The 11,247-nt window shown below is 39.3% G+C and overlaps 1 protein-coding gene across 31 annotated transcripts in view; it reads right to left on the bottom strand.

The window, feature by feature from the left end:
• clasp2 (cytoplasmic linker associated protein 2) overlaps positions 1-11,247 on the bottom strand; it is a 68,522-nt gene that overhangs the window by 32,807 nt on the left and 24,468 nt on the right. For 30 of the 31 annotated variants that reach the window (XM_015372311.1, XM_015372313.1, XM_015372320.1 and 27 more), the window contains 9 exons: positions 5,462-5,599; positions 3,220-3,293; positions 3,047-3,139; positions 2,818-2,963; positions 2,281-2,416; positions 2,096-2,166; positions 1,427-1,486; positions 978-1,055; positions 706-873 (listed from right to left, as the gene is read on the bottom strand). In XM_015372311.1, coding sequence (XP_015227797.1) covers positions 706-873; positions 978-1,055; positions 1,427-1,486; positions 2,096-2,166; positions 2,281-2,416; positions 2,818-2,963; positions 3,047-3,139; positions 3,220-3,293; positions 5,462-5,599 — 964 coding nt within the window. Of the gene's footprint in view, positions 1-705; positions 874-977; positions 1,056-1,426; positions 1,487-2,095; positions 2,167-2,280; positions 2,417-2,817; positions 2,964-3,046; positions 3,140-3,219; positions 3,294-5,461; positions 5,600-6,504; positions 6,725-11,247 lie in introns of those variants that run through there. The other variant, XM_015372337.1, reaches the window with a different exon arrangement.

The following is an 11,247-nucleotide window of genomic DNA, read 5'->3' as shown; positions in this document are numbered from 1 at the left end:
AGGCCTTAATTTATAAAAAAAAAAATAATTTAATGACTTTTAATGATTTTTAATGACCCGCAGAACCCCGGTTATCGGAGCTAAAGAGGAAAGAGTTGACAAGCTGCATCCAGATGCTGCAAAAATTGACACCCGACAACAATACCTGAAAAAAATAACATCTTCAGTGATACCTGTGCTAATCCTCTGAAATAACATCTTTAGTGATACCTGTGCTAATCCTCTGACCTAATGACCTGAAGGTCACTGAATAACTAATAAGGGGTTTTATTATACATCAGAAGAACAACACTCTGACCACCTCCACACCATGTCCCACTGATTCAGTAATCCCTATGTGTATATAAAGTGCAGCATTATTTTGTATTTGCTGTCAAGTCTGATGGTCTAGAGCAACATGCATCTATGATGAAATTTTGAAGTAAATTAAGCTTGGTTTAAATTTCAATGCCAGGTTTAGAAAGGATGATGATTTAGGGGTACGTCTGTAAAGGGACGACCATGTAAATTCGCTCACATACTAAAGGAAAGGAAGATCTGCCAAGCTGAGAGCAGATTAACAGACTTTCCATAGCGTAAGAGATCAGAAATTGGGTCAATCCCCTTCCTCTAAAATTACTGCAGTGCAAAGATTTAACTGAAGTGTTTCAGCGTGCTCAAACGTGTAAACTAAGCTACAGATGAACAGAGTTGAATATTCGTTACTTTAGGCTCTCTTGGGAGGAAGAAGAGGAGCGGTCACTCTGGGGAAGTGAGGCCACGCTGCCGGAGCTCTTCAGGTGGGGCTGCAGCGTTTTCTGGTAGGACGCTTCTAAGGAGTTGTAAAGAGCGTCGGCTGCTGCTGGGAAGTGGTTCCTCAGACCCCAGTAGGCCCTTAAAGAGAAAAACATCAAGTGAGGAGGGAGAAAAAAAAACACAAAACTAATAAACGGTGGAGAGGTAAATCCTTCTCAGGAATGTCTCTGCTTCCGTCTTACTTGCGGGCCTCCGCTCTGGCCTCTGAGTCGGCATCTCGGATACCCTTTTTGATGCTCTCTACCAGGACTGCAGTGTGTCTGGGGCAGAAATTAATAAATTAATAAGGAGGCCAAGTGGAAAAAAAGTGTTAAAATTTATGAAAGATTCACATGAATCCTGCAGATCTCTCTCTGCAATTAATGACATTTCAACCTCTCTGAACTGTAGGAACTCACAGCTCCATTCTCTCTCTCTCTCTCTCTATATATATATATATATATATATTTATTCCAAGTTTAAAACAACTGAATAATTTGACCTTTTTGTCAATTATCAAATCAAACCTAACATTAATGGGTGGACTCTATTAGCTAACAGTTTTGCACAACAAACATGCGCTTACAGATGCTGCAATAAAGACCTAAATAACTGTTAATAAGTCAGACTGAGACTGAACTCGTGTCCTCACCTTTCTAGAGAGTGGGTGTGCCATTCCTGCAGGAGAAGGTCCAGGAAATCATAACAGCGCCTACAGATTACACATTTAGTTTAATCAACCAAACACAAAAACACTCAACATCATAACAGCATCATCATAAACCGACAGCCGATACCAAATAACCCAAGAATACCTTGTTGCAGTCACAGGCTAACAGCATCTTTCGAATCATTGCCAGAAGTGTTTAACCATGAGCAATTTTTACTTTAATTTGTGTTAATGACCTCTGACTCATTTGTTTATAATTGCTTTGGACTTTCTTTACTATTTAGTTGGAAAAGACAGTTCTGAAACAGTAAAAAAACAAATGCAGCGATGCTAAGCTAACGCTAAGCTAACTCTAGCTGCTAGAAAACAGACTTTACAACAAAATAATGTTTATTCAATGTGTTTAGAAAATTACATCTTACAAACTATAACACACTCATTCGCTGAGATTTGATACATTTTTTTTCCTTCTGTATGTGTCTTTAAATATGATTAATATATTTGATTCCAATTAGCTAAGAACAAGCAATAGATCACAGTAAGAAAAGCAGTTTTGGAACATTAAATATTGAGAGGCTATACGAATTATAAGGGATTCACACCAACAACTGTCTGCTGGTGTATTAGGATCCATGTGTGTGTTTTTCTCACCTCCTCACAGCCACAGACTTGGAAGTGCAGTTGCTGGTAATCAGAGGGATGAGCCGTGGGACATGAGTGTGCTGCAGAAACAACAAATCTGAAATTAAAGCTCTTATATTCGGTTTCCCAAACAAAAGGTGCACCTAAACAAAGCAGGAAAATACGGGCAGAGGAAGTGTTTTGAGTAAACTCACCCGTATAATAATGCGGATGGCTGATACACCAGAGGTGGCCATGACTTTAGCACAGTTGGGGATGAGGTTGAACAGAACAGGGACGATGGCTTCGGCTCCATGGTCGAACTTATTCCCCAGGACTGACGAGAGATGGCTGAATAAGGAATAGACAGGAGATTAGACCCAATTTAACACAAACAGCATGAATGCTGTGCTGTTTAATTTTGTATCAGAGCATTGGGTTTAAGCCATCGGCCGAGCTGACCTATCAGCAGATCTAAAGAAGAAAATCTAAATTATTTCTTCCCAGTAATCAATTACTGCTCCCACATTTATCATGAGACGATTCATTAAACATCCAGAATGAATCCTTACTGGAGGGTTTTTTTAGACAGTAGAGAGAGATGGATGGATGGACTGATTCTTTTTTACGACTTTATTCCCATTTCCCCGTGTGAAGTGTAGGAATTGAAATATTAGCCATCTCCATTTCTCTTTGGTCTGGAGTTGTGTCAATCTGTAAATATTTTCTATAAATACAGGGGAGGAACTCACCCCACAGTGATGCAGGCCTCTCGGACCACTTGTGAACGCAGGTCTTTAGCCGAAAGTTTGAAGGCGCCGTCTAGTAACCGTAGATGCTGGTAAAAACAGTCGTAGGTGGCTGCGCCCGCCACCAACAGGGACCGGATTTTCTTCAGCTGCAAAAACAACCCAAAATACAGTTAAAGACAGGATAGTGAGAGCCTTCGCTTCCATTAGTACAATGGGGTTAAGAACTAACAGCGATGCATCTTTGGTCCCAGTCGTGTTTGTCATCAGAGCAGATCTCACGGATCTTATTGAGGTTGTCCTCAAGGTCCCGTGTAGAGTAGATCTAAGAGAGGGAGGAGCACTGTTCACATGTGATCCAATAAAAAGATGAACATTAAGAAATGTCTAATGGTCGAACCGTACCTGAACAGTAGGGACATCTGTAAAGGATCTAATGAAATCCTCTTCATCAACTGCCCCAGCACTCTCCTTAGAAACTTAAGAAAAAACAGGGGAGAGGAAGAGTAAATCCATGCAAATGTAAACTGGAGACTGAATAAAACCCTTGTTGCAATAATTCTGTACAGGTCGGCTAAAATCACAAAGTCAGACATAGCTGACTGTGCTCTAATGGTCGTCCAGACAGTAATGAGTCTGCCAATCACGATGCTCCAGGGTCTGGATGTCTTATAGGCCCGTATCCTACCGCAGGATATAGGCCTATAGGTCAATTACAACTCCTTACTGGGGGGAAGTGAAGAGAGAAGGAAGAAAGGAAACCTGGAGAGTAAAGAGAGCATTCAAAGATGAACTCGTTATGAAATGAGTTGGACCAGCTGGGAAGGTGTTATCCACCAGGAAGGATGCTGCTGTAGAGCTGCTACAAACACCAAGCAAAACAATTCTTTACTATGCTACACAAATAAGCTTCCTTGTGTATTTCTGCATAGTAACCTACTAACACTAGCAGTTATTGTAGGATCTGGGTGTGTTAGAGTGTGTGGGTGTAATTTCATTTGGATGCAAATGGAGTAAAAAGAAACCTACCAAGGGAAATGTTCTTACAGAGCACAAACTTAAAACGGCAGTATTTTACCAAGTTATGCATGTGAGGAAAAATAGGCCTTTATCGTCAAAAGATGCATCTCAAAAACTGCACTTCATGAACGTTTTTTCTCTCACTTTTTCCTTCAATTTAATTTGCCTTTAATGTTATAGGACAGGCATCCCCAAAGTCGGTCCTCGAGGCTCGCTGTCCTGCAGGTTTTAGAGGTTTCCTCGCTCCAGCACAGCTGATTTTAATTTAAAGGTGATTAACAGGCTTTTGGTCTACTGCAATCATCATAATCAGCTGTGCTAAAGCAGGGAAACCTCTAAAACCTGCAGGACAGCGGGCCTCGAGGACTGACTTTGGAGATGCCTGTTATAGGAGACAACAGTTTGAAAGGCCAGCTTCTTTAGCGCTGATCATTTTTTTTTACTTAGGTTATCCTGAGCTATTCTCTCCATTTGTGCTGCTATAGGCTCAAGACTGCTGGAGGACAAAGGGACCCTTTTTCATCATTCTACTTCATTCTCTCTCTATTCTCCCATTCTGCAGTATTTGTTTCTTTAATCTCTAACGCTCGGCTCTGTCTGCTTTTTCCTCATCATAGTAGCTTCATCTGGCCTATTCCTGTTCGGCAGTGACACCATCCTGGAGAGAATTATTTGATGTGCTGCTGCCATCAACACCTTTGTTCATAGATATTGGAGCTTGTCCTGTTTTTCAGTGTAGCACTTTTTCTTTGACTGTGACTAACTGTAAGTGCTCCTTCATCCCCTGACATGGGAGCTGGCTCAGACCTTGTTTGCCTGGCTCGGACCTCGTTTTTCCTGGCCATGTCCAGGAAAAACAGTGATTGACAGTTGGCTTTTGTATCTCTGCTTCTTTTTCTATATCCACTTCTGTCTCCTTGAACCCTTGAACTCCTTGGTCGGCCTTGGCAGATGGCCGCTCACACTGACCCTGGTTCTGTTGGAGGTTTCTTCCTGTTAATAGGGAGTTCTCCTCTCCACTGTCGCCATAAGCATTCTTGGTGTGAGGGATTGCTGAAGAGTCAATGAAATCAGCTGGTTTTCCTTAGATAGAAACAATCTTGCTGTATGATCTGGTTAAATTGCCTCTGTAAAGTGCCTTGAGATGCCATGTGTTGTAAAGTGGTGCTATATAGAAATAGAAAATCCCTTTATTGTCCCACAATGGGGAAATTGTAATGATAAATAAACTGAATTGAATCAAATGTATTTACAATTTTTGGGATTTTGCCATTGTTACAGATACCTGATGTAGAATTTTCTTTAACACTGGAATTATAACAGATATTAATATCAGATTTGTGCATCTCTATTCAGAATGCCAAGAGCACGTATACTGATGATCATCTGAAGATGTGAAAAAATTCTAGTGCCTTGGAGCAGTAGAGGGATCATAGGAAAAATTTGAAGGCAAAACTCTACCATGTGTTTGAATAGCTTACAATTGCAGTGACTAAAGTTAAAAAAGTCTTCTTAGAGCTTTTTTTAAAAAAAATGTATTAAATTTAAATTAAGGGTTATCTTTTGGAGACTTTACTCATTTTACTGGCATGTAACTGGTGTGTGAAGGCAAAGGTAAATAAAGCACCTAGCTTGCCGCTGGTAGCGCTGGGCCTGCGTGCGGCGGAGGACTCTGCAGGTTTCTTTGGAACTTTAGGAACCTTGAAGGTAGCCTGAGCTGAAGAGGATTGCCCGTCCACGCTGTCATCATCATCGAAGCTACGATCTGTAAAGAGAAGCCGAAAAGCAGTGTCACATTAGGGATCGAAATCCTTCCAAAGTTAGGAAAGAGTCATCTAAATAAGCTGAAATGAAAGTTAAAAAAAAGAAAAAAACCATCCAGGCAGGTTTTTAAGAACATTTTCTTCAGCAAAGATGGAAAAAGAAAATGTTAGTCTGTAGTAATGTCTCCTCTTCCTCAAGAATAACAAACTTCATTAATGTTCACAAATAGTGACTTAAAACATGTAGTCATGAAGGAACTTGTATGTATAATACGTATCATAAACGTGTATTATTTTTGCTGATTGCATTGTATTGCATTGATAAAGGAAAATTCAAAGGTAAATGATGCTCTGCATGACTGCATCTAATCATAGTGCAAAAATTGATTCGAAAATTCCTCTTATTCATCCTTAAAATAAAAATACAAATCTATCAGCAGCAGTCGGCTTGGTAGAGTTTATTCAGAAATGAATTAATCAATGCTAATTATAACCACTCCATTTGCTAGGAAGAAAAAGCTAACGCAGATAGAAAAACCAGCCCAACAGATTTCAACTAGTGACTGATGTATCTCCTCCTAACCCTTTCTGTTGATGCTATCAGAAATAAAGCAAGCCAGAGAAATGGACACACAAACAGACACGCTGTGGAGATCAAACTGTTGGCCCAAGAATGTGGTGGCGCTCTGGTTGCTCTGACAACCAGCCATGGCGAAATGCGCTAAAGCCACCACCCAACACGTTCACCTGCAAACAAAAAGATTTTCTCCACCCAAAAGACCCTAGCATGAAGGGAGCTCATTTGTCTGATGGACAGACGGTCTATTGTGTTTAAAGCGAATGTAAAGGTGTATGCATGTCATGCGTTAAGATTTACACACACAGCTCAGTCCATCCCTGCACTCACAGTCACAGATCCGCTGGCAGATAAGACGTCTCATGCTTCTAGGAGGGCGTGGTTTTCTGGGGTCTCCTCTTTTCTCCGAGCCGTACCCCAAATCAGACACGCGCACATCTACGCTCCTCACACCCCCGTCATGATGAGGCTAAAGCGTTGAACGCACTCCGTCCAAAAATCAAGAAAAAAAGAGGCTCCCCTCCATCCAAACAAGTGCCGGCATTTCCTTTCATGTCTCACCCCCCCTTCTCCCCTCCCTCAGCCTCTCTCCTTCTCTCAGCAGCCTCATAGCCAATCAGATGGGAGGTGACATCATGCTGCTCCAGCCAGTGCGGAGGCAGGCCTCTCGGTTTGTGGTGGGAAAGAGAGAAAGGGAGACCCACACAAATCAGACACCGAGGGAATATTAACGGGGCTGCTCTGTGTCCAGCCTAACCTAAACTCATTATCCCTGACAGCAATACACCCCCCTTCCATGCTGTGTACTCATTTATTTTATCTACAACACAGTCATTGTTTGAACAAAATGTGAAGAAGGAAAAAAACAAACAAAAAAGCCACAGTCACATCTGACCAGTCTTAAAAAGAACAAAGATAACGATCAAAAGAGAGGTGATGATTCGGACTGGAAGACCCCACCCATCTGAGGCCTTAACCATCCCTCATCCCTCTCCGTCTCACCATCCGGATTCCATTTGTATCTCTTATTCGATTCAAAACCTTTTTTTTGTTTTGTTTTAGGAAGGTTAAACCAGCTTTAAAATCTAAAACATTCATTAAATCTGAAACATTCAATCCTGCACAATATTCAATATGTTTCCCCTTTTTTAGTGAGTTAAACAAAATGGATTTCAGAGCTTTGTTTGATGCCTAAACTAGAACAGTTTAATGCTTAAACTAGTCTCAGTTATTAAAGGTAAAAATTTTTACGTTATATTTGAATAAATATCAGCAAGTAAAAGGACCTTTAGAACCAAAGCAATCAAAAAGAATGAGAAAGAAACTAAACATAGAAAATGTATATACATGAATGTGGAAAAAAAAAGCAATTATTTACTAAATATCAGATGTTTATCTTTAAGTAAAATGAATACGATAATTAAGTTTAAACTTCCATTGTTTAAGGTAATCCATATTTATTTCTATTTTAAAAAAACGTATCAAGACCCCGAAAATGCTTAAAGTAAATTCCACATTAACACATAAACCATAGAAATTATTTCTGTGGATTAAGGGGATTGGACACTTAACTGTTATGCATATTTTAGTAATTAACCAATCCCTTGCATAAGGGTCTCTTAAATGAAGATTGGGATTAAATTGTGCAGTTCTACTGATAATACATGTTTAGCAGAATCTCCAAATTATAAATGTGTTGAAGAGTTTATACACTGCAGCTTCTGCACGGCAGAGTATTGCAGAGCCAAATGATTATCTAATTCTGTTCTTTTATTTTTATATTTTGTCAAATTACTGCTAACACATGAATACATAAGTGTCCAGACCAAGAATAGATATAAACCAAAGGACAAACCTCCATATAGATTACTTCTTCAGTGAAATGTTTATTTTTATTACTGAACTCTAGGGTCAAAATCAGCAATATCCATCAATGATTTGGGCATTGATTAGTTATAACTCATTATTACTTGATCAATTGCTTTTGTCTAGTCTGACCCTAGGAGAGTACATGTATGTGCAGACGATATAAAAAGAGTGGATCTCTAAAAAAAAAAACACCCTGAAAATGCAGTGTAATCACATTAATTCACTAACGTCCGGTGGCTCCACCAGGTTAAGACTTCCTGCTGTTCTGAACGGCAGTAATGGTGATTAAACACTGACAATCATTTCACGAATAAAGCAACAAATGCCTAAAAACACCAACAGGGATAACAGCTCCCCATGTAGTACTAGACATGGTTGCCATGGAAACTCCAGGCTGAGATTTCCCTCCTCTCTCAGTTTCAGCGGAGCAATTTGAAAAATAGATTAAACAATCTTCCAAAATCTATTGCAACACTTTAGTGCATAAATTAAGTGTGCAAACCCCAGTTTTGTTAAACTGCAGATACTATAAAACAACTAAAAAAAGTCAATAAATGACAAAAAAAGGAAGAGTAAAGTCTTTTCGCTATCATCTGGAACGCAGTAAAAAGCTGACATTAAGAAATGGGGAAACTATCCTGGAGGAGGAAAGGAAGCTGATGAGAGAAGTATATGCAGATCTGGAAGGACGTTTCTAAACCTTCTGACCACAAGGGGGCAGCACTGGTGTTACTCTCAAAGCTTTGAAGGTTCTGAGATTGGAAAATAGTGTGTTGATGTGAAGAAAGGGCAGTTCAAAAAAGCAGTTGGTGGCTAAATTTATGGCAAATCATTGAGAGAAAAGTAAATTCCTTAATTCAGGTTAATGAGAGAAGTGCCATTATTCTTACCATTGGGAAATAAGTATAAATCATTATAACAGAGAATACACACTTTAAAGCATTGATCCAGATGATCAGTTAAGGTATTGCAAACTCAGCTGTAGTAATAAGTTTTAAAATGTCTACACCAGTGTAACCAGACATCTCCAGAATAAATTACACAACCAACACAGATGGATGGTGATCGAATGTAAGCTGCAGAGTTTGAAGCAGAGTGACAGTGAGCAGAGTCCCAACTAAAACTGTAGGTCTCGATTCCATCCAACCCAAAAACAAAGCTGGGAGTTATATTCATTAAGCCATTTTTTTAATTATCCACTAAGTTAGTTTATTGCTCATCACCAACAAAGATATCATCTTTCTCTGAAAAAACAAAGGTAAAATACCCATGCTTATGAAATGAGAAAAATTATATAGACATCTTTAAAGTGACAGGTCTGTCCAACCAAAACAAACAACAGCAGATGTTTATTATAACTGCATGTAAGGAACTTTAGGACAAATAAGGGCTAAATGTATAAAGCAATTACAAAAGGCACATTTAGCCAGATAAAAAGTGAAATTTCTTCTTTCTGATTATTAAACAAACTAAAGAAAACTCACACAGGTAACACCACCCTTTAGTAAAAAAAAGTAAAAAAGCTTTAAAAAAAAACTGTAGCGTTTAATGAGAAAATTTTCTGTTTTTAAAACAGTGTTTTCAATGTCAGAAGGCTAAATATAGCAGCAGGGGGAGAGTTACTGTTTTATTCCCCTGTAGAGCCAGTCTCCTTCGTGGCACCTGCTGTTAAAGTGAGTTTTCACCAACAACCAGGAACACAAACTGGTGTTTATCACGATCAAAGAGAGACATCACCTATACTCTGATACAAATAAATAATAATCTACCAAAAAAAATTTCATGTTCCGAGCACTCAAAAGTCAAAACAGGGAGAATTGAAAGATTTCCCACCGAATACGCGACTTGTAGCTGATCTCCTGCGTGAACTACATTCATACAACTTAAACGCGTGCATGTACAGTAGAGGGCGCTGTGACGTCACAAGCAATCATGCTCTATGTTTACAGAAGTAAACATGGATGGTAGTGCTGGACCGCATCTAGCGATCTTTCTCAACCATAACAATACAATCTTTTCAAGATGGTTAAAAATAAAGACTATTCTGCACATTATCGTCCGCCATGGTTGTTGTTTTCCTGCCACCTCTGTGTAGCAAGACGCAGAATAGTAACTTTGTCAAGTTTTAATGACGTTCATGATGAACCGGCCGTTCAGACACAGGTCGCATTTGAAAAGATAAAATACGTATCAGACTCAGAACCACATAGCCAAGTGGCCTGGGTCGCATTGGAAAAAAACAGACATGTGTTGTTGAGACTGTCATTAAAAGATCAGATACAGGTCGCATATGGGAAAAAACATCAAATTTGGGTCACTTCAGGCTGCTGTGTGAACGTAGCCTATATTTGTTGCATTTATTAGCAAGAAGAAATCAGAATGAGACTAAAAAGTAAAAAGGCATCCGCTGTTCAGAAGTGAGCTATAAAATCTCCCATCTCAATCCAAATTATGAATAAGGTGTTAAGATGAAAAATGTGACAGAAAACCAATAGAAACTAAAGTGGAGGAAGAAAGATGACAGCTTCATATATAAAAGACAGACAGACTACTCTATGAAGATGAGAAAAACCCATCTCATCAGACACACAAACTATTCCAAGTCGGGCAAAAGGGATGACCCATAATATTCAGAGAAAAGCTTTGCTATGGCAACCAGTCTAGCCTGGAAACAGGGTCACGGCTCTCTTTGCAGAGCCTGTGATGCACTGAAGCAGAATGCTATGTCTGCAAGAGAGGCAGAATTAGAGTAGTGCGTTTGTCCTTCATTTTTAAAACTTTAGTTCAGTGTAAGAAAGGAAAGCTGTTTAGGTCACATAAATAGATATTTCCTCTTCCTCTCCGTAGGATAGGGCTAAATGATGTTAAGTAGTGGTTAGGGCAAGAACAAGCCGCTGTGTCATGGTTCAGGTTCAAACCAGAACCATGTGTCTGAAGCTTGGATCAAATATCTGGGTCTCTGAACTAAGCATTATTTTAGATAGTTAAAATAGCTTTTTTTTTGTTACTTGAATCTTTTTAGTTTGCTCTGATTTTTTCTTAATATGGCAGAAAACAAACCATCTCTAATCTCTGAGGTTTAACTGGCCTCTAACAATGAGTTCTAATCGTCTAGCAAATATTTTTCCACATCATTTTTATCTTGTAACGGAAATAGACTGGACACATTGAAAGACACGTACGGGTTTCCAAAAATGATCCGGT

This window comes from Cyprinodon variegatus, unplaced genomic scaffold, assembly GCF_000732505.1.
Source record: "Cyprinodon variegatus isolate N-32 unplaced genomic scaffold, C_variegatus-1.0 Scaffold71, whole genome shotgun sequence".
Classification (NCBI taxonomy): Eukaryota; Metazoa; Chordata; class Actinopteri; order Cyprinodontiformes; family Cyprinodontidae; genus Cyprinodon; species Cyprinodon variegatus.
Note: the sequence above shows the minus strand (reverse complement) of the source record. Positions and strands in the feature narration are given on the sequence as shown.